Source organism: Pocillopora verrucosa, chromosome 1, assembly GCF_036669915.1.
Source record: "Pocillopora verrucosa isolate sample1 chromosome 1, ASM3666991v2, whole genome shotgun sequence".
NCBI lineage: Eukaryota > Metazoa > Cnidaria > Anthozoa > Scleractinia > Pocilloporidae > Pocillopora > Pocillopora verrucosa.
In genome coordinates this window covers 20,735,110-20,758,987 of record NC_089312.1, presented here as the reverse complement: position 1 = coordinate 20,758,987, position 23,878 = coordinate 20,735,110, and the positions used below count along the sequence as shown (strand labels likewise).

The 23,878-nt window shown below is 37.2% G+C and overlaps 2 protein-coding genes and 1 long non-coding RNA gene across 3 annotated transcripts; all 3 read right to left on the bottom strand.

The window, feature by feature from the left end:
• Nucleotides 1–621: 621 nt before the first annotated feature.
• LOC131781221 (uncharacterized) lies at nt 622–8,315 on the bottom strand. Its single transcript, XR_009339940.2, has 4 exons — nt 8,109–8,315; nt 2,336–2,554; nt 1,702–1,803; nt 622–971 (listed from the first exon to the last, which is right to left on the bottom strand). It is a non-coding gene; the product is annotated as an uncharacterized lncRNA (long non-coding RNA).
• Nucleotides 8,316–9,855: 1,540 nt separating this feature from the next.
• LOC131781176 (trimethylamine transporter) lies at nt 9,856–15,513 on the bottom strand. The gene is made up of 3 exons (XM_059097817.2): nt 15,031–15,513; nt 12,600–12,654; nt 9,856–12,268 (listed from the first exon to the last, which is right to left on the bottom strand). The coding sequence occupies exons 1-3, from the start codon at nt 15,440–15,442 to the stop codon at nt 10,525–10,527; spliced, it is 2,211 nt and encodes a 736-aa protein (XP_058953800.2). The 5' UTR covers nt 15,443–15,513; the 3' UTR covers nt 9,856–10,524.
• Nucleotides 15,514–18,373: 2,860 nt separating this feature from the next.
• Nucleotides 18,374–21,076, bottom strand: LOC131781206 (G-protein coupled receptor 22). The gene is made up of 2 exons (XM_059097854.2): nt 20,979–21,076; nt 18,374–20,769 (listed from the first exon to the last, which is right to left on the bottom strand). Exon 2 carries the CDS (start codon nt 20,596–20,598, stop codon nt 19,645–19,647), a length of 954 nt encoding a protein of 317 aa, XP_058953837.1. The 5' UTR covers nt 20,599–20,769; nt 20,979–21,076; the 3' UTR covers nt 18,374–19,644.
• Between the last annotated feature and the right edge of the window lie 2,802 nt (nt 21,077–23,878).

Below are 23,878 nucleotides of genomic sequence, written 5' to 3'. Positions count from 1 at the left end.
TTGACAAGAAAAAATATGTTTGTCGTTCTTGGGATGAAGGTCTGTTTTGGACACATGCGGATTCATTATATTTCTGAATTTTAAATTCTTTCGAGTCTAACAGTTTAATTGCTGTGGCATAGTTGAAAAGAAGCTTGTGGAGATTTGTCTTAGTCTATTGGTGGGAAAAGTTCGTTTTTCGTCTTTTTGGGGAAAGCCTGATAGAGTATGAAAGTGTATAACGTTTTAATGGCTCAAATTCTTGGTCTTAATTTTATTTCCCTGTTTTGCAGGTTTCCACGACCATCCAAAACTGGATGCCAAGGAACACAATCATCTTAAGCATGAGACTAGAGACAAATGTCAATCTTGGAAAGAAAGAAAGCAAAATTAGATCGACCCCCAATTCAGAGAATAAAATAAAAAAATTGGGGTTCGATCCGTACACCATCCCCACCCACACCCGCCTCTATTAGATAGTTTAGAACACTTAGTAGAAGTCCTCTACTTTGTGGCACAAGCATATTTTATTACCATACAGTACATTACAGTATTACAACATTACCATAGAATATTTTCATATATATTAGAACAGTTATATCACTATTTAAAATGTTGTTATACAGTAATATTACAATATTTTGAGACAGTTTTTTTTACCCATCCGACCTCCCCCACCGCGCCCACCACTTTCAGGCAGTTTTAATAAGTCTTTCAAAATGTTGTCTACCTTGTGGTAAAAACATTTCTTTCAAACGCATGCGTTTTGTGCAAAGGAACGTTTGTCTTAATACACATGCGTATTGCAGTTACTACGAGGAAAATAGCTAAACACTTCCTTTAAGGAGTAGTGGGGTACGGGGGCGGACCGACCCCCAATTTTTGCGTTCTGTTCAAGGTTGATATTTTCTTGTGTTATTTCTTGTCAATCCACCCCGATCTGTCTGAGGTTGATAATTTGTCTCGGTACTCTTGCTTTACTTCTTGTCAATCTAAAGTTAATTTAAGAACATGATCAATATATTAGTAAGTTTGCAAGAGAAAGTAAAAATTATACAATTAATCAAAACAGGTATTACGTATTCAGTCACCTTATTTCATAGAAATAAACTGACAGCAAATTAACATTATCATAAACAACAAATCAACAGTAAAAATATATGATGAAAGAAAGGAAAAAGCGATCACAAGAAAACCGTGGTAATGGCAAAAAAAAAAGAAAAAGCCAAGTTCTGTTATTGCATATGAGTGTTTGAAAAACACTTCAGTCCCTTGGGTAGCGTGCCTTTGGCATGGAATTTTACTTTCAGTATTGGCCCTAAAACGTTTAAAAATAAAATATATTTCTCTTAAGAAATTCGCGAATGGGTAGATTTGATTACCGCCTCTAACGGCGGCACACCTCCCCTTTAGCATAGGATATGGGAGCAGAGTTAAGTTCCAAATGCAAATGAAAATAACTGTCGTTGTTCCCTTCTTCAAACCACGCAAATTTTGGTGATTTTATGTTGTTTTGCAGAGGACCACTAGGAAATGTACAAAATTTTAAAACGCACGTGTTGAGCTATTGATGTGCTCATTTAAACTTTTGTTTGGCCACGTTCTAGTTACGAAAGCCGTCGTGGTTCGCTGAAGGTTTCCATTGTCAAATCAAGCATCTGAATTAGGAGGATTTATTTTTCTACAAAAAGTTGAACAAACCAAGATGTAAAGCTTTCTAACCTGAATTCAGTATGTAAACACATCAGGTCAAAATGTTCGATCCCCAAAGACATCACTAACGATTCCTCCATTACTACAATCTTGAGAAGAATCATTTTCTAACTGGAAAAGATAATTAGAGCAAAACATATTTGCAGCTGTAAATATCTGGCAGACTGCGACACATTTTACTGCAAATTTATGTTTGGTTTTCATACATTTAAAACAAGAATTAAGAAATAAATTAAAGGAAAAAGTAGAGCCAAACTAAACTCCATTTCACTACCCTTGCCACTTCCCTTTCTCCTCTCCTTACAAGGAAAGAGTTTAATTCTAACCGAAAAGTGGCAGTTAAATATTTTGGCACAGAGGAAGGCCACTGCACACCACAATCACATAGTTACTGTGCAATAGTGTTAGACTGGCCAAGCAAGTGAGGGATAGTGTTAGATGTTATGCATTGGTCAATTTGAAGCTACAACAATCCCTGAACATTTGAGAAGATTGGCTCTTAGATTTCAAAGAAATTTGGTGAACAATTCGTTAAGAAATTTAACTTCTCTGAAAGGAAGGTAACTAGGCATTCTTTTCAACCTTGTCAGTCAGTCAATCAGTTGTCACATCACACTGTGTTGAATGAAACAAGATGACTTACATGAGTTCAAAAAAGACACCATTTATATCATTTCATGGATTGACTCCCTTGATCCAAAAACCATCACCCAGGAACGACCAACAATTTGGCTTAAACCATGAGGACTTGAGACTGTCTTGCATAGGTTAACAAACAACTTGTATGGCAACAAATTGTTGTTCAAGGAGGTCGTACAAGTCGTACAGTAACATTAACATCTGAACTCTACACATGAAAATCCTGAAATGTTTAAAAGTTAATTCAGCAAATATGAAAACATGCATGTTAACAATTCAAATCACACATTCCATGGCCCCCTCAATCAGCATTCAAATAATGTGGGAAGAGCATGAGCCAGGATAAAATAGAATTTCTGCCAGCAATACTTTGTCAAATGTGGTAAGTACCAAAAACCTCAGAAAGGTTCTAAATGTGTTACTCTTTTACAATCTTTCCTTTGAGCAATAAAGTATGTTCTACACTTCAATGTAGCTTACAGTTCTTTTATCTGTTAACAAGAGTTTGTACTACAAAATCTTGTTTGTTAAAAAATGAAATTGTAAAAAAATGAGCAATCACAGGTATTTCTTTTTCCCCATTCCTGAAAAATCTCCAGTTTATCAAAACTAATCTAAAAGTCTTGGCTAGTACTTATTCCTTATTTACTTTTAGTTACTAGATAATATCTAACTATATCCTGATACTTTTTTAAAATGCATTTGATTTATCTTACAGTTGTGTATTGGTGCAGTAAGTATTGACCTTAATTCAAATTAAGATATCTGCTTAAATGGTTAAGCTAATCAATGCTTTTAGTTGAACTTGTGTAAATGGCAGTCACCCAACCATTTTAGCTCTTAAATGATCTTGGGCAAACATTACTACCTTCTTTTAATTTAAAAATAATTTATTATTGTAGTTTAGTACAAATAAAGTTGCTGTTGTAATTTGTTGTTGTCATTAGTCTTCCTTGAGTGTCTGGGTTTGAAAATAACAATGTAAATTGTTGGTTTGCCAAAAAAAAAAAAAAAGGTTTTTGTTATTTGTTATTCCTGAAGTGGCAATCATCTTATCAAAAATATATAAAAATGGTTCCCCCTCATCTATTTTATATTAAATTCCCTGAATACCTTTTGTAACCAAGTTTTTATAGGTAACAGCATGACCTTTAGTGGTAATTGGCAATAACAATGCATGAGGAATTTACAAAATTGTCTAAATTATTAGGACAGAATCTTGTTCTCTTACATGTATCTAATATGAACCTTGTTGTTTCAAAGAATCGTGTTTCTTATTCTAGTGTTAACTTAAACATTGCTTTCAGATGATGTTCAACAACAATCAACAATCTTTGACAAGAATATTTAGAAAACTTACTTTTAAGTGATAAAATTGAAAGAAATCAAAACCAAATCTGAAAGTCCACATCCACATTCAAAACTTTCCAACCACCTCCTCTACAACAAAGTTGTTTCTATAATGTACATGGATTGCAGAGCTTTCAATAACCCCCGGCACTTATTCTGTGGTGAGTCACCAGGTATGCTTTGCCACGTTCAAGTCATATTTTCGTAACAAAGAAATAAAAATCAATTCACTATTGGAGTGTTCACCTTATTTATTTTCCAAATTCCATGATCTTTGATTCTTAAATTCAATCTTTCATTAACAGTTTTCTCTTCCTGCTTTTTTTGCGTGTTCTACATAAATTCATCATGCACGAAGGAGAAGTACCCATCCTTGCTTACTAATAAAAGTAATTTTCAAGGGACTCTTTGCTGAACTGAAATTGTCAAATATTTTTGAACAAATAAAACAACAATAGTTCCTCTCAACTGCTATCTGGAAAACAAACAAGGAAAATTTATATTGTCAAAATAGTGCACTTGTCAATAACTCACATAAATTAAATTCAGAACTTTTTTTTGCAAAGATGTTTTAAAAGTGTGCATTAAAAACGCTTACCCGAGGTTAAACTACAAAGAGAGGAACAAAAATGGCCATTGCAGTCATAGTACACTTAGCATCTAACCTTTTTTCAAAAGAAAAGCTGCATTTGCTGTGAAAAGCCAAGAAGACCACATTCTTAAGGTTGCTGGTTAGCCAGAACATGAGTAAGTAAGTGACTTCATTACTTTTCGTGAAGCAATCGAGGCTCAACAATTGTTTATGATCTGATATAAAAAAGGAAGCTTTTAAGAAAACTCTCAAATTGAGACCTAAAACATCTCAAGATCTTTTAGAGTTTTACCTTAATAGAAACATTTTGACAAAAATTACTGGTATGTCTTATACACAACATTTCCAATCATTAAATTTTAATGATTATTTACCAAAGAAAAGTCCATTTGAAGCCAGTTTGTTCTAAATGGAACTAATAGGCTAACAAGAGGGAAATCGTGTTCTGTTTACTCTCCAGCGGAGGGTTTCCCAAGGTAGCCACCTACTTCAAATCTTATTGAAAGCACTGGGATTGTGCAACTACATGTAGGAAGTGCTACACCATGTAAACTCACCAATCTAGCAGTGGAGGAGGATGAGGGAAACTGACATTAAATTTTTTTTTTCAATCAAAAAAACAGCAGGGGTGTCCAAAACATTTAGTTGAAGAATGTTTGAGAATAAAAACTAGGGTTTGATAGATTTGCACCAAAAAAAATATGATGAACCTCCAATAATGAGAACTCACGAGTACTAGTAATTCATTATGAAGGAAATTTGTTTCCACAGGCTACTAACCAAAACTTGATCACAGAAACCCAAAAGATTGTCCACTTTGAGCATGGACCACACAGAGGAGTAAAAGAAGTGATTCTAAGGAGAGTTCACCTCAAATGACAACAGAAGGGGAGAGTGCATGTACCTGAACCAAATTTTTAACCTTCTACTTTAAAATGCAACTGTGCAGTACATGCAAAGACTGACTAGTTGAATAAAAATGTCTTACAATGAGCAAGTGTAAAACAGAACTGTTCAATCATTTGTGACCCTCCAAATGAAAACATCTGCTTAGGGGGATGCACAGGCACATGTATCGTGACATGACATGCTCTCAGAACAGCCCACTTGGGCCTTCAACTTGAGTTTTACTTGAATAATAAGATGTTCTAAGAAAGCTATGTAACTGTATTGAAAAGAACAAAACCTAATAAAAAAAACAAAATCTTTACAGAACTGAATTTAAGGACTAATAAAGGGGGATAAGTTTCTAAAAACATCCATGCTTAATTGATACTTATCTGACTTTGATGTTCATTCTCAATTTAATGTATTTCACCACAAGAAACAGCTAAACCTTTCCTTCTAAAATCAAAAATTTCCAATTAACCCTTAAACTCCCACAAGTGATTGAGAAGTAACTTCTCCCTATAATATCCATACACTATCAGAGCAAACAGGTAATGAGAATACTTAAACTTATCACCTAGAAGTTGTTTTCCTGATCTAACACCAAATTCTCTGAGCTAATTTAGAAGAAATGTGTAGCAGCTACAAAGGAGAATTAATAATCAGATCTTGGGAGTCAAAGGGTTAAGCTGGTCTTAAATTTATTATTCAATTCATAATCAATTCACAAAGAGCCAAGTACAAAGCCCATTAAGTGCCATTAAATTACACTTTCCATTTTAAATCTCCCCTGAAGTTTTGCCACATTCTGTCCTTTTTCTCAACTTTTTTCCAAACTGACCCCAATCTAGTCACTGCTGTGAACTTAGTGAACATTGCGGATTCATATCATTGTTAAAACCAGATATTTTTCTCTACAGTGGGCACCAAAATGGCCAGCGCTTTTACCATGCTTCTAGTTCTGACATTTACTTTGAAAACCTCCATATGTGGTGGGAGTTGACTTACAAACTACATGTACATTCCTACATTGCAAGAATACCCTGCTGGACATGATTACCTAATAGTTAAAACTATTTTCATGTTGAGCTGGGGTGATTAACCCCCCCCCCCTCCTCCTCCACCCTCCCCTCCCTTATGTCCAGAAATGAACCCAGAATTTTTCAGAGTACTCCATGTTGACTAAGTATTTTGGACACTTTCATATACTTTATATTTGGTGTAATTATATGTTTTGGTGGAATTTCATTAATAGGGACACTTTGTGATGCCTTCTATAAAAGAGATGAACATTACAATCTCTTGCTGAAATAGTTTCAAACAATCCATGTGCAACATTTACTAACATGCAGTGGTCAAGGAATTAATTGAATATGCTGTTAGGCTAAGTTTATTTGAACTGTAACAAAAACATGAAACTAAGTGTCCACTCTTCCTGTTCCTTTAATTTTTTTTTTTTACCAAAACAAGGAATTATCTGCAATAAGTCTATGCTAGTTATTTGCATGGTTTACAAAGTAAAGTTTTACTACCATATCAGCTATCTTTTGTGAACAAAGAAAATTGAAATGAAACAAATACATCCCATGCGCAACATTTGTTAACATGAAACAATCAAGAAATTGATTGCATATCCTGTTACTTTATTTGAACTGTAACAAAATCAAGAAACTAAGTTTCGACTCTTATCTTTCCCTTGAGCATTTTTTCTATTGAAACAATAAATTATCTGAGAAAAAATTCACGAAAAAAGTTGGGGAAAAAGTCAGGAAAAAACATCAAGAAAAAGTCAGGAAAAATAATAGGGAAAAAGTCAAGAAAAAAGTCAGGAAAAAATGAGAATGCAGGAAAAGAGTCAAAGCAATTAACAATAGCTTGACTTATGGGCCATGCATGCTTGTTTTGAGTCTTTGATATTTGACCAATTGGAAATATTCAAGAAATTTGGTGGCCAATAGTTACCCCTTACCAATAATACTAGAGATAGGGAAAAAAGACAGAATGCCAGAAAAACTTCAAGAGAAAATTGAAAGTGTCATTCAATGGCATATAATGGGCTACGTAGCCAAGAAATGTGACTTTGCTACACAAGTTCAAACTTTTTGTTGATAATCAGATAAACACACAAAACAAAACACACTGATTATTGTTTAAGTATTCAGTACTCTAGTATTTGAAATATAAAACATTATTTGAAAAGGCTTTTGATCTAAGAAAGAACTACTTTAACCCAATCATTTACACTTCATGATCTCAAAAGAGAGAAATTGCCACTCAACATTTTCTATTCATCCAAACGCCTTAAAAAATCTCACACGTTGCCCCTGGTTTTAGAAAAGATTTCAGCTGCTCAAAAAAAAAAACAGAAAAATTAAACAATGTTACAACCAGCCTAACAATAATCTTCAATAATACTTCATCGGCACTAAACTAAATGCTAAAAAATACTAACACTTTCACAATTCATAGGCAGTGTCAAAGTAACAGCATAATTCATAATTTAGTTCGTCTACGCATACAAGAATTTCATGCTGGGGGAAGTTTGACAGATGTGGTATATTATTACCTACCATGATAAGGCCACCATCACAATGACAATGAGATTTGTGAATATCATAATTCCCCGCGATGGATATGAAATTAGTGAAACTGGGAGCAGGTAATTCAGTGGTAATACAATGGAGGGCGGGATTTGGGAGGCAGAGGGGCACAAAATACGGGAGGCGGGAGAACGTGACTCTGGAAGTGGGACCTCACATTTATGTTATTAATGATATTACGATCATATTACGATCATATTAAGATCAAGAACGATTTAGATTTCTGTTTTTGTCTGCACTTCATAACCAGTTTGGCTTTTACTGGCTAGATGCATAACCCCACGAGTTTACAGATCCTGTTATTATACAGATAGGTTATGACAGTAACGATCCTGTTTGTTCCTTACCTGTAGTGCGGACTGATTTTCACACGTGGACTCCATTTCAAACTTTTTTACCCACATTGACGCCATTTGTCCATTCAAACACCATCAGACAAGAGAAAAAATGTGTTGAAAGGCGAGTGATAATTACGTTACTGGTTTTCCTCCAGTTTTAAGACCAGAATACTTAGGCATTTTACATCCCACCATCCATAACGTCTCATGAGTGTATGCTGCCATGATGTAATGGGTTCCAGTGTTTTTCGTCCAACCACAGGCAAACCATTCATTAGGTAGGACAGGCAGGGCAAACGCAACTAGCGGTGGCTAGTGATGGATGTTTACCGAGCCTCTAGGCGGCGAGGTAAATATCCACTGCTAAGAACCGACACCGAGGTTGTTTTCGTAGATGCTAAAACAGTGAGAAAATGTAGCACAAAATATGATTTTAAGCGTACGTCATTTATTCCTGGAACGAGTAAATACAAGTATCTTCGGGAGCCAATCCCGCGCGAGTTGCTGGGAGGTGAATTGGAAAAGATGTTCGGAGTTTGAGTAGCCAACCAGAGCACACCTTCAACGCTATCCACGGTTTTAGTATAAGTGTCTACTAAAAGGAATTTTTGACGTTTGTGACCAAGAAACTTCGTATCTTTGACCAAAAAACAGAATAATGAGAAACAAAATGCTTGCGCACCCAATTGTAGCAATTTTCCACTCTCTACACGCTCTCACCCCCACATGGTTTGAAATTTTCCACCCAAATGATAAGTGTCCTAGCCAGTTCATTTTCATTGTTTAAAAAGAAACATAATCACTTTTTTCCAGTTTCAAACATTTCTGTGCGATTTCAAAGCTTCCTTTCAATTGTTAACATTATTTTTGTTTCGTTTTCGGAAGAGGAAGGAATTTTCTGGGAGAAAAATACTGATCCTTCTCATTTCCTCTGAACATTCCTTCTACACTACGTGTTGTCACTTACATCGTATGTACCTGTGAGTTCTATCCTCACGTTCCCCTTATTTTCCTGATGCTGCCTACGCACGATCCCTTGGGGTTGGTACTGCTGCATTGGCCTTCACGTGCACAACACAACATGTTAGTCGTTAAGTCATGCTGGGAAAATTGTTTTATCAAAACATATGTAAAATTCAAGTGACCACAAAGGGCATGGGTAGAGTGCCGGGGGGGGAGGGGTTCACATCTTGACCGTAAATTTCAAAAACAATAACTTCGGTTGGAAACTAAGGAGAGATTTTTTTTTATCAAAATATGAATTTGCTGCGAGAGGTAAAACAGACTCAGGACGACGAAATCAAGTCATTTAGACAAAAATACTGAAAAATTTGTCTTGGAAATATAGAATATGGTATATAGTATTTGAGAATGTTAATATGCATTTTCAGGGCTCTTGTGGAATGTGTCAGTACAAAAATGTTATGCAATTTGATCGTAGTTGTATTTAGAGTTAAAAGAGATCGTTTGCAGTATTTGTCTCTCCTAGTAACCTGGCAACAAATGTAAGTGTTTTTCTTTACGTTCGATCGAACGATCGTTCTATCATTTCTCTGGCTTCATTTTAAAGTTTTGGGTTTGTAATTTTCTGTTTTGATTTGAACAGCTTGAATAAATAAGCTGTTAACGGAGTCGCTGCCAGGGCAGAACATCGAATAGAGCACGTATGGGTTCTATTTGCTGAAAGTTTTCTTTGCGAACAGTACAAGTTGTTTTGATTTTCCCATCAGAATTGCTCCAAAAAAATCAGGATCTATGCCATAACAAAGCATTTTATTAAGCATGGTTTCTACACGAAAACTACCATCATACCAGAAAAAATATTGTGAAGAGTCTCTGAAAAAAAACAAAACAAAACAAAAAATGTATATCGCTACTGGGTCATAATATTTGCTTACACTCATTCACAATAAAGAGCATCACTCATTTTAGGGTCCATTTAACTTTCACAGAACCATTTTTTGTTTGAATCAAACTATTTTGACCATTTTAAAAGTCATAGTTCCAGAAGGCAAATGTCCCACAATCGCTTACCAACTCGGTTACGATTGAAAAAGCTAAAAATGCAGTATCCTTACAACACTCCTTCAAAAACCCCTTCAGTATTTGTTACGATAGTCCCACAATCGCATGAAAAGTCTCGAAGGAGCGCGAAGACAAAGAATAAGAGTGGAAAGAGGAGCTCTTGTCCACACGTAACAACCCATGCTTTGGCAAGTTTGTAGCCGTTTATAAAAATATTCGCTCTTTACATTCACGAGAAAAAAATTTAGGTTATACCTCAAAATCGTTGGCAGTTAATTGTGCATTAAATCCTGTTTTAGAACACATATGTGGACTTTCTACGACGCAAACCTAAGTAAGTCTAAAGTCAATAAGTCATTCATTGTTCTCAAACACAAAAACATGAAAAATGTGCAATTCTTTAAAAAGCAGTGTCCACTTTCTCTAACGGAACGTCAGCTCCCTGGTTCTCGTATGCAGCACCTTTTTCGCGGCCATATTTTTCCAAGCCATTTTCTCCCAAGTGAATGGGTGGATTGCTCATGTGGTAATCCATTTGGTAAGCTGCAAAAGGGTACAACAGCATCACAGCAAAGAAGTCCTCCACCATGTTGCCGTTGATTCCATACCTCTCTCGTATGCCCAGGCGGATTCCAGAGCCATACGCAAAAAATGCAAATAACACTGCCCAGGCAAGGTAACTGATCCCCTCGACGGCTGGTTCGAGGGCCATGCCAAGGACCCACAAGTAGAACGGAATAGCCAAGGACAACATGTATGGCACTGGACTTCCCTTGCAGTCGTTCAGCCTGTGTGCAGCACGCCCCATTGGGAACCACGGAAAAAATATGGCGATGATGGTGCTTTTGATCATCTCGAGTGTGGGGCTACTGAACACCTCTAGAAGGTCGACAGAAAATTCTGGGCCATTGGGATCCAGGGCTCCACCTTCGATTTGGACAGCGCGCCATAAGGCAATGCACATGAAACACAGCAGTATGGTATAGGGGACACCGGCTGCTATGGAAACGGTCTGCAATGCTGTTAGAGCTTTCGTACCCCCTGCGTACAGGAGGGCTGTGGCTGTAGCGCCCTCAGTAAGAGCCCAGAAGATACGCTGAATGATTGGGGGATCCGGATCACCATTTGCAGAGAGACAGTCAATAACTAGAGATCCACTGTCAGAACTCGTCACGAAATAAAGGATGATGCCAGCCAGAGAAACTATGGACAACACTGGGCCAATGTCACCATACTGTTCCATCAAATCAAACCACATCTCATCAGTTGTGCGGCAGGACAGACGGAAGAGGCCATTGTCGGATTCAGTAGACCCTTTACCCCCCAGAGCGGACGTGCAGCTGATGTTCGCGTGAAAAGCTCTTCGTTCCATCCTAATTCCAGCTCCGCCGAAGATCGTCAGCCACAAGAATGAGTACAGGATGGGCGCTGTCATGGTAGCATTGATAAACTGCTTGATCGTACGTCCTCGGGAGATTTTGGCGATAAACATTCCCACGAAAGGACTCCAGGCGATCCACCATCCCCAGTAGAAGATGGTCCAGTCGTTCATCCACGAGACAACTTCCTTCTTATCCTGGGAATTTCCCATTTGTGCGAAAGCATCCGTGTGAAAGCCCAGCTGTATTATCCACTGAAAGTAGTAGCCGGTACTCTGCACGTACAAGTTCAGGAGGTACCATGTGTCATCGTAAAAGAAGACAACAAGCATGAGGAGCATGCCGATGGCGAAGCAGAGCTCACTCAGTCGCCTGATTCCAAGCTTCAGACCGGTGATCACCGACACGGTAGCGCAAGCAGTGACACACCAAATTATTATGATCTGGTTGATAGATGACAATGCGATGTCTTCGTTGATACGATTGATGCCAGTGTTAAGTTGCATGGCACCTAAGCCCAGACTTGTACAAACACCAAACATAGTACCCACGACGGAAAGGATGTCGATGACATCGCCCATCCATCCGTATACCTTGTCTCCGATCAGTGGGTAGAAGCAGGAGCGGATGGTCATGGGGAGGCCTTGCCTGTAGCACACGAAAGCCAAAAGCAGACCGACAACCACATACACAATCCATCCATGGATTCCCCAGTGAAAGAACGTCAGGTTCATCGCATCTTGTGCCTGTTGGTTGTCTGTGTACCTTGACAAAAGAAACAAATTTAAAAAAAAAAACATAACAGTCAGAATTACTTTATAAATATAAAACCTGTTAATTTTAGTCTCATTTATGCCAGACACCCAACAACGGATTCTCTTTTGAGTAAACCTTACCAATGAATAAGTTTAATAATAAGTTAATAAGTTTAATAATAAGTTAATAAGTTTCTGTCTACTAGCCTTAATTCTAGTTCTAATTACAGTTTGTCAGCATGTCGCTTCTTGCAGGGTTAAAGCATGGCGACGTAATTTTGAGTGTCCACTTTTATATGGGCACCCGTCTATGACAGTCAAGTCCATGTGTCAAAGCTTACCTCTTGTAATAACGATTTCCATCCACCCCTGGGACATAATGATATATTGGCTCAGCTGAAAAAGTGAAAAAGAGGAGAACAATTTGGCAAATGAATACATAAGAACTAAAACCCTGAAACTGAAAGGGATAAGGGGAATGTACAATTTAGAAAACAGAAAAGATAAATTATTTGCATATGTTTTTGCTTACTTGTCTCATGACTTTTGGCCATGATTACAGGTTATTATTCAAAAGACTACTTATTCGATGATCTGACTTCAGGTATACAGAGAAGATTAGGAATACTATGCTTTCCGAAGACTCTAGTAAAGAATCCATCAGTGGGGTCGGTATTTTCAAGTGATCATGGTCTCGTGGCATCTTAGAGGTTACTGAAGCAAAAAATTTTCTGATGATGAAAGTGCGTCTTCTGTCCTTTTTGTCTCTTTTACGTGGACGAAAAGGGGCACTGTTTGTGTTCTAAGTGTATGAAACGGAAATCCATTCGGTCAAAAGTTGTACGAAGCATCCTCGATTTGTAAAGGTTACTCAGGCAAAAAAATTTCGGATGATCAAAGTTCGTCTTTTGTCCTTCTTGTCTCTTTCACGGGGACGAAAAGGGACACTGTTTTTGTTCTAAGTGTATGAAACGGAAATCCATTCGATCAAAAGTTTACGTAATCGTCCTTGATTTGAACCTCAGAGTTTCAAAGCCCTATTTCCCCTGACTTGTATCGTAACGATCACACATGGCCTTATATGAGAGGTTCAAAAAAAAGCAGAGCGTGCATGCCTCTGCACGTCTTACAAAGCTGACTTTTAAAAAATTGGCTTCACGCCAGAATGATCATACGAAAGGCCAATATTTTTTTCCTTTCAGCTGCTGGTGGAATCAATCGAATGTGTAATGATGACAAGCTACTGAACCGTTGTGTTTACGCAGAGCAAAGGATTGACTTCTTTCTCAATGTAATTAACGCACATTACCAAGCAACCAATCGAATAACAAGCCGGAAAGTAAAGCTCTCTGTCATGCTGCGGCAAAACAAAGAGGCAAGAGACCTTTTAATAGTAAAGTATTTCAAAGACCAAATGATAAAGTCTTCTTCACTAATCTTTCTAAATGGTTTTTCTGGGCAGAGATCGCAACAGTGAACGTTCACACACCAAGGAACTATCGTGTGTTTTGACGTTAAGTATTCAATCCTCGAATCTACATGAAAAATCACAACGTCATTTCGCGTGGGCTAGAGGTATTCTAGCTATTTCTCTCACCAGCAGGTCGCTACCACTCAAATAAATACCAGGATGCAATTGATATTGTTTTCCAGTTGTTTCAACAAGTGTAACTACGTAAAAATGATCAAAGGAAATTATCGTTGAATTCTTCCTCTTGTCACCTACCGACACTTAGAAATGCCTGGATTCAGATATTACGACGTATAATGAAAATCACACGCACTTACGTGTGATGAACACTTGAATCTTTAACAACGGAGAGGAATAAGCAAAGGAAACAATGAAGATAAAACTCACAGCTTGTGGATGCAAACATTATTCAGTCTTCCAAAGTCAAAAGATTTAATAATTTACTCTTTAAAGGCAAATCACGATCACTACGACAAACTGTCCGTTGATTGCCTCCTGAGTCGAAACCCAAACAGCTACAGGTCACAAATTTCAGTCCATTGCTCTCACAGCTAACCCTTCAGCCCGTTTTTTTCCAAGACAATGTAATTTACAATCATACCGCTAAAAACTTCTGAAAGAATTTTGTTCTGAAAAAGTACTTAAGTACTGGTACGAAAGATAGTACAAATGACGTAGGGTACAAATAGATCTAACCTACGTTACTTCCACTATTATATTACTTTTTTCGGCAGTTTTTTCGTGGATGTGCTTTCTTGCTATAATTAGCTGAGACAGTTGTATGTAACATCACACATTTTTCGTACAACGTAAGGCCTCGAAAGAAAAACCAACTCCTCAACCATGATATGCGGAGTTCAAATGTTCACTGACATACAGTATCTAAGTTGATTGCCATTAGTCTTATAATACAATTGGTAATGCAACCCTTGGTTTCCAAAGTTTTACCGATCATCGAAAGAGAGCTAAGACATTGAAAAAAAACAACATCAACAACAACAATAAGAGCAAAAGCAAAAAATGGTTGATGTTTCGTTTTTTTGTGTTTAAAACTATGTCTTGGGATAATTCGCGACTGAAAAATCTAAAAAATTGTAAAGGCATCGGAAAACATCCGTGTCAGAAAGTACTTATCTTAAAGTTTTTACACTTTTATCTCCAAGTGAGCCACTGAAGCGTTCAAACTATCCAGAAACGTCGTTAGGTGGAAGGCTTTACGCAGTGATATTCCACGATTATGCTGCAAGCGTTTTATTTGCATTGTGTGAAACGTAAAATATTGATGTTTATTTCTGACTTACCAACTCCAAAGAAGAATAAGCCAATTCCGATACCAGCCGCAAACAACATTGTAAAGTAGGATGCGTCACTGAACTCGGGCTCTTCGTCATCTCTTCCCAGCTTCATGTTGGCGAACTTAGAGAAGTACAGCATTATGATGATCACAGCCCAAATGTCCTGAGTTCCGATGTACATCCAAGTGAATTTCTCCGTGATCCAGATCTTCCATCTTCCCATCTCTAAGTTCGCCGCGTCTGGCTCGACAATGCACCAAATAACGAAGCCCCATATTATAAGGGACGACAAAATACTCACTACTGGGTTGAACCTCAAGAAGATTCCAAGGTTTATGTTGCCGATTTTGGTCCAAGCCCAATTAACCTTGATCCAGCGACATTTTTTCAAATGTTCCTCAGATACCGCGGGATCCATGTTTGCGAAGAGTTTACCAGCAAACTGCGTGCCTCTTTCGCTGTCAGGAATGTTCTATAAGGCTTGCGCATCTAAAATTATATTAGCCACTAACTTCGTCACAAAGAACTCGTTGAAGCGTAAAAACAACACATTTACATGAGAATAATATTCCGGTAATTGCCTCCGTAAGAAGTAATTTCCCACAAGAGCAAGTTGTTGATTGTGCTCTTTTTTGTCGATCCAGAAACAATGATTCATCTAGTAAAACCACTTCGAGGTAACAGGAGTCAGTCTATTTTTTCCCCTCTTCACCGTGACACTGCAGTTATAGATCACTCCTTTGTTAACTTGTAAGATAGTTTTCGTGAATGCTGCTTCTCGTTCGCACACGTTTTATTTTTTCAAAGTATTTGCACTTGTGAGGATTGCACTGGAAACATTTGTTTTGATGACAGCAGGCTTTACACTCGTGACAAAGTTAGAAATACGGTTAGATGTTAAGCCCATCATCAAAACCCCGCGGAAGAAAATTAACTACGTTGACATACCAAACTGTTTATCTGATCAATCGAGCCTGATATTTGCTCAATCGAAAACTACCACACGTAAAAACGGGATTAAAGGGAAAAAAGAAGTTTTAGCTCCATTTCCATCACAAAGTATCCCTTACTTGAACAAGTTTTAGAATATACCTAATTTTTTATTTCATGCTAATCATTGTAGAGTTAACTTTAAACAAATGCCATAGTCTGCGGCTTATAGGATTTGTTTTTGGATGCTTCATGTGCATTGAAGGAAAACGCTTTATGGTCCTTATGATATATGAATATTTGAACAACCTGCTTTGGTTACCTAAAACAAATGTCCACTTCATAAACGAAAAATGTTTCACAGGAAGCTAATTAAATGAACTAACGCAAGTATTTTTTAGCAATTGCGGAATTACTTAGATGATCAAGAGCTTACTTCCCCTGTAACGATCGAACCAAAAACATTCAGAGTGCCACAAATAATAATAAAAAACAGATCACGTATGAATTGTATATGAATTGCTTTTGTATTACTAATAACCCAACTAGCATCATAGCAAATTTCACAGAGGAAAAAAGAGGTATTTATAGTTCCATCAGTCTTGAGCTAATCTGGCACGTGGGGAGTAAGAAATTTAACTTGAATGATGCCAAAACTTAAGAAGCCACGACTAAACAAAAATCAGACAAAACAATTGCATCGAGAAAAACAAATGAGTTTAAGAACCTACTGTAACCCTTTTGAAATACTCAATCAAGCAGACAATCATTACCCTTTACACTCAGCAGCGTTCAAGTATTAGTCTGCCTTGGACAGTTTTTCTCCTGTTTATTGACGGATACGTATACTATAGTAGCTAGTATGGCGAGTTCGCAACAAGTTTTTTAGCCGCGTAGCACAATTTTTTGAATGAGCGTTATTGATTCGCATTCAAAAACTACTGCAGATTTTTCAGTTAGGCTTAACAGTTGTTATTTAAAAGCGAATAACACATGCAGGAGCTCATTCACCGAGTAATGGGCTCCTGACACATGCATGACAAGAACTGAAAAATAAAAACATTACGAAAATACAGTTAATCCTTACTCCTGGGTTTTCCGACACGCAAACAGATTAGCTGCATGTCCTGTAACGACAGTCAGTCTATGTGCGGTGTTCTGTGGTGAAAGCGTCAGTTTGCACCGATGGTAAACACTTTATACACTCCGTAAAATAAGTCATTACACACAAATGCACTGACAAAAAATGGATTTACGACAACAAAAGCAAAAGAAGTGGCAGAGAAAAAATATTAAAACATAGTGAGGCATAAAACATTTTCTTCATACACGGATGACATGAAATCGCAATTGGCTTTGGTTTTGTATGAGATAAGTTTAGAGCAAGTTTTGTGGACTAATCAGCGAGTGAAGAAGAGCTAAACCAATGTCGGTGAATTGATATACACGTTGATCGATATACACCGTAAAAGGACATTCTATATAAAATCATATTTTTTAATGAAATCGACTTCAGTGTCTGCAAAAATCAAATCATACTAATGGTGATAAATGAATGGAAGATAGGCAGATGAAAACGCAATGCATTTTGGATGAGTTTCATTTTTGAAAGGTCGCGAGGCGATTACAAGAATGCCGGGCTTCACAGAGCGCGGTTTATTTTACATCTTCTAAATATTTGAGGTGGCAATAAACCAACGTCTACCCATGATTTGCGAAGAATGCCTCCCATATCCTTCATGAATTGATAGAAAGACTAGAATTATGTATCACGCACGCGAAGAATTCAGATTATTTCCGATAGCTATCTACGTAACTACGGTCACGAGGCAGAGATCAGCGTATAAATTCTCATCTTAGCACTGACTAAGCCAAACGAATTTCAGTAGACACAGCGGTTAAGTACATCGCTGTCGATTGAGTAATTATACTCCAGTTTCCATAACTATCAATATGTTACCGCGATGGAATCTGGCGTTAAAATCTCCACATACCTTGTGTATCACCATAATGACTTATACCTAGAACTGTTAACATCAAATTTATTGTCAACAGTTGACACGTACTCTTTAAAATGGAAGGTCAAGCATGATAAGAGCTAAAATTATCCTTGCAATTTGATACACTTAAAAACTGAGATGTTAGCCAAAGCTACGAAAAATATCAGCCCAAGTATATGTTTTCCAGACTAGGAAATATTGTCGCCATTTGAGAAATAAGCCTTAAACTCCCATGAGTGACCAAGACATACTTTCTCCTTAGAAATTCAAAACAGTATCAGGCAGCGAAGTGATGATGAGAACTAAAAAATATATTTGTAAATATATATTAGTTGATCCAATAGCAAATTCTCAGAGCTAACTTAAAAAGAATTTTATCAGAAACAGTTACGAGAATTACAAATAAAGTTGAAGGCTTAAAATAGCATGGTCAGTGCAAAAAATTGCTGAAATACTTAGCCAGCTCTTCAAAAATAGGAATACTAAGTGAAGTTCAGAGAGCATCAAAGATTTTAAAAATAACATTGAAATAAATAATTAACGCGTGGTTACCAAACAAAATAATTACACAAACACAAGTGACCTGCACAAGAGAGACTAAATTTCGTGATGTTCATATAATTGGTTATCATTTCCATTACTCTCGCCTTTTTTTTCTTTTTTATAATTTTGTTTTGTAATTCTTACCCTCTATTCTAACAACAAATTAACTGGCGCAGCCATCCCCTTTGAAGGAACTTCATATTAATTGCTCCAAGCACACTTGTGACGTCAGGTGAAACTGTAATTGCTTCAGTTTGCCATTAAATAATTCACGCCTATTTGTAAACTGAACTACTGAACTGTTCCTGAAAGGGTCTCGTTTTAAGTCTTTTTTGCAAGAGTAAAGATTCTATCCATTCGTCTTAGCAGGTACAATCGATACACGGGTTTCAAGTTTCTGTGTAGGTTTTTCATCTTTGCCGTGTCTCTGCCGTAACGTGGATACAACTGCAGCTCATAAATTTCACCTCGCACGGAACAGTGTAAGGACGAATGGCCGCATTTGCGAAAGACGAAATCTAATAGAACTGCATAATACAGAGAGCGGACGAAAAAGTAACAAAAAGACTATTTTGTAATCGGCTAAAAATTATTAAAATCATCAAAATAAATGAAAAGCGTTTAATTTATGATTTAATGAATCCACCGAAATGCAAATCGAGGGAAAAAAATGAAAGTTTATTTTTCATATGCCATCTGCTCGGATTATCTGTGTATGTTTTTGGTCACAATTTGCATTTTTCATCGTTTTGTCAACGAACGTCCCGAAACACGATGTGAGAAAAAACTGCAGCTTTGTGTGGACACAAGTTTCTTTATTGTTCGCATAAAAATACTGAGCCGCGGAAATCCGACTACAATAGTGTAAGAAATAGACTTATTCGAAAGGAAACGAAGTCCTCTAGAAAAGTAAATATACGTTAATTTTACGTGCGTTAATACACGCTATAAATTTTTTTTACGGGAAGCAACTCAACTGCGAAAAGCGCAGAGATGCTTCAACTTTTCAACTCATTTCGATAATCTTCCGCCTTTAGGGCCACTAGGAAGTATATGGGTTTAAAACATCCTCACAATAAACAAACTAAAGAGATAGTTTGTAAATTGAGGCTGAAACGAGCAAAAAGTTGAATGCCCGCTCTACCTGTTACTTCTTGCAAGGCAAAGTTCTCCAAAACGCAGTGCGAAATTTCTCCTTTGTAAAAGCATACAATAAGGGATTCAAGACACAGTTGAAGTAGCCAAAAGCTAAAAACACGAACTCTAAACGAAGCAAGTGATTAGAGGGCCTCATAAAATACATAGAGAATGTTAATGTGGTGTAGGGCAACCATAATCCACACACAGAACAGACGACTGCTCCAGTCATTTTGGCGATTTTCCATTCTTTTTGACGCACCATTGCCTCATTCCGCCTTTGTGAAAACGACGCAGGCACAATAAACGACGTTCGAATCATCATGGCTTGTATGTGCACTCTGGAGAGGGCGGCCTTCGATATTCGCAAGTAGGCGGGAAGCAGAATTGTACATGACAATAAAAAGGATGGCAGATAATACAGGCGAAAAAAACAGGGTTCTTTTGATTCGCTAAACATCAAAATACACGCAGAGGACCATGATGTTTTGGCCTTCCATCGCCATTCAAGGAAAGGTGCTATAAGACTAACAGTACTCAAACACCACACCAAAATAACAGCGCGCCTGGCTTTGAGGTGGGTAAGTCTCAACACAAACGGGTTCGTTACTGACTTGTAACGGTCATAACAAATAAGCAATAGAGTTATGAACGACGCATTTCTCAGAGCAGATGTTACAGCCTCATGCCAACAACAAAACAATGTGGAATGTGCAAATCCTGAAACGCGAGCGATGGTGAACGGAACACAAACACAGCAGATTATAAAGTCAATAAGAGCAAGATTTGCGATGAACTTCGTTGCTACACTCCGAACACTTCTCTTGTTCCAATAGATCAGCAAAACAGTGCAGCTAGCACAAATACCAAGAACAATTTCCAACCCCAGCACAATTATAATAGAGATCTTAAATCCTGGGGAAAGGCCCAGCTTTTTATACTCTGAGGTAATGTTACTGGACATAAGGCGGCGTCTGCGCGACAAACCCGTGGCAAACCGTTAAAGCACCATTTACGGGTTGTGATGCCCGCGTTTTCTCCTCTTTCTATCACCTCGCTTGGCCTGTTCCTCCTACGTGACTGTTATCTACCAAACTCTGCACGAATGATTTGTCTTTGAGAGCGATATTTTCACCTGCGAAAACAAATTGCGAAATGAGCTTTGTTTATGATACGTCGATTTGTCAATGATCGCACATACGATTGGCTGAATTATCAAACACGTCTGACATATTACTACAGCAGTGCCATTATCTTCTCTTCAGGCTCTCCCGAATTCTTGTTGGAAAAATAGTTAGTCTGCTTGCTCTGGGACTTAACAATGACTAAGTAGACGACACATACCACAGACTTGTAAAACATCCTCATCTGTTTTTTCTTAAATTGGTAGAGGAAATCTCCAAGCCCACACACTGCATGTTTCCGACGCAGAACTAGAGTGCGCTAATATCTAAACACAATTTGCATTTACGGCGTTGCAAATGATTTTCTCCCTTCTTTTGTCGCAAACACCTGCTTAGATCTTAAAAAGGATAATCGCCGAGAACCCTTTCCAAAATGCACTTCTTGATTCCTCACTCTCGAGGAATAAAGTATCAAAAAGGGTATTTATTGCGCAGCGAAGTGATATTATATTCCATCAAAGGACCTTCAATACACTAGATTCTTAGAAATATCATCTACAATGACAAGAAGGGAGGCAAAATCAACTGTGCGCGTTATAATTACTTAGAATTCTTGTCACAGTATATTGACAAAATGGATATATAATTGGCGAAGAGAGAGTGTGCGGGAAGCAATTCCTAATCAAGTACAAATCGATGCCGATCCCCAGTTTAATTAATAATGAACTTATCACGAATTACAACATTCTACCAAAATAAATATCCGTCGGAAAATGCGATCCGCGAGGTCGATAAAGTATAAATTGATCGTGGAGATTCTGGGGTAGATGAATACGCTAATCGTCTAACGGTAACAATAGAGCGATCTTCTTAGAGCCTCCAACAATGCAAAGGAAAGTAATACCCATTACGTACATTTGCGACCACGTGCAGAGCCAAAGGTCTTTTGCATGTCTTTTGTTAAGTAAGATACACATTTGGTACGCGTACAGTTCAAGATTATATTTTATGAGCGACCTTGACCGACTGTTATTGTTTTTCTTTGCTTGATTACAAATTATGAACCGGAAAAAAAAGAGTCGCAAAGAAACTACAAGAGCATCGTTTAAAAAATTGCGCTAACTAGTGAACGTCACGCAAATTATTTGAATGCAGGTAGAAACTCCTTAATATATCTCTTATTTTTTGCACAAAAATAAACAAAAGAAAGGACAAATCTTCTCTGTAAATCACGAAAAAAGTAACTAAAACCACAAATTTTACTATGAGAGAGACGCTTCGCGAGGGCTTTTTTCTTTCTTTCAGCAACAACGTCAAAGATACTTCTAATCACTAATGTATTTCTAGAAAAAAAACATCAAGACAAAACAGCTATATCGACAATGTAAATATATAACAAATTTAAGTTAAAAATAGGAACCTTCAAAACTTCAAGTTCCTGGGGAGTTGACTGCTGTGCTCTAAGTTTAGCGCACCAATGTTTCGGCCGACTGATTTTTCCCAGGTGGTTATTTTTAGACCTTAACTGATAGGCATCCAGAAAATGGCTTTTGCGTTCTAGTGCAATGTTTGCGATATCGCATAACATATATGAATTTGCAGCTTCTCCCCTTTTGGATGAACAAGGAATATAACGATCAGAATATTGATTCTAAACAAGGTAGAAAGGTAACGAGCTGAGTGAGGAAAAATGCAAAGAAGCCTGTGTAAAGTTCGCTTTTGAGAACAATATCATTACAAATGTAACGGCCCTATGGTTTTAAATTAACACCTGTCAAAATGGTAAAGCTATCAAGGAATTATTTGAACCGCAAATCTGTTCCAGAAAGACTCATAGTATTCGAGTTCGCACAATAAAGCCGGTTCACAATAAAGATAACATCACAATAAAGATAACAATCACAATAAAGATAACAATCACAATATAGATAACAATCACACCGTACCGTTGCCGCATGTCACCCAATAATAAACATGAATTATTCATAACTGTCCGATTTTCATAGGAACATTAGGAAATGGCTTCTCATTATAAAGAAGTTTTGAATATTTTTGCAAACTTGCAACGATTACCACCAGGCACGGAAAAAGGTAAAAAACTTAAAGGAAGACTCATAATGTAAAACTCCAACTGATAATTAAGTCAAATAAATGGTAACAATTACAAAAGTTTTTTTTTAAATAGCAAAAATAGTATTGATGATTAGGATTATAATAACAGTAGTTATAATAATAATAATAATAATAATAATAATAATAACAATAGCTAACATAATATAATAATAATAATAATGAGAAAAAGGTGAAAGATTCAACGATATTGATAATAGTATTGATAATAATGATTAGGGTTATATTAACAGTAGTTATAATAATGATAATAATAACAATAATAATGATGATGATAATAATAGTTAAAGTAATGATGATAATAATGAGAAAAAGGGTGAAAGATTGAACGGAGCCTTTCAAATAAGGCAGCTGTAAAACATCAGACCATATCCAGAATCATCGACACCTTGTTGAGTGAATTACACGAGTTACTATTCTCTGGAAAAAACGACCGTTAGGCTCGTCTTGTTTAGTCGTAAGACAAAATGTATGATTACAAGCCACGAAGTCGCGATTAAAAACGTTGTGCAACAGAATAAAAAGTTTACTCGTATGATACAGATTTCTTTGACCCAGGCTCCTAAGAGGTGTTGACACCTTCCTTTCCGCGACAACTTGACGAGTAATTTCACATATGTGCCCTATGCCGCTAAACAGGGCGCTTTTATCTCTGCTGATCAAAGCATTATGCATGACTCATGCAAAATAGGAACCTCGAAAACAGCCAGACTCACCAACGATTACTCCGTTGAAGGTCAGCTGATAGTGCATCAAGTCAAATGATGAAAACAGTCTCGGGTTTTGTATCCCTAAGAGAGCTCTTATTTTATCTTCGTTCTACGTTGGCTATTAATGCAGCATCATTTAGAACGGAAGAAAATTTCAACGACAGGAACTTTAACAGAGAGAGAGAGTTAAGTATTTCAATTGTATATGTTGGCTAGAAAGGTCCGCACACTGAAAAGGAAAATCGAATTCCGAAGCTTGTCTAAAAAACAACACGAAAAA

Bases quoted from the DNA above. Each gene is read 5' to 3' on its own strand.
- LOC131781176 (XM_059097817.2), bottom strand. From the start codon at position 15,442: ATGGATCCCGCGGTATCTGAGGAACATTTGAAAAAATGTCGCTGGATC. The intron at 12,655-15,030 runs GTAAGTCAGAAA...TCACTTTTTCAG, and splicing joins CTTATTCTTCTTTGGAGTTG to CTGAGCCAATATATCATTAT. The intron at 12,269-12,599 runs GTAAGCTTTGAC...TCTTTTGTCAAG, and splicing joins GGAAATCGTTATTACAAGAG to GTACACAGACAACCAACAGG.
- LOC131781206 (XM_059097854.2), bottom strand. From the start codon at position 20,598: ATGTCCAGTAACATTACCTCAGAGTATAAAAAGCTGGGCCTTTCCCCA.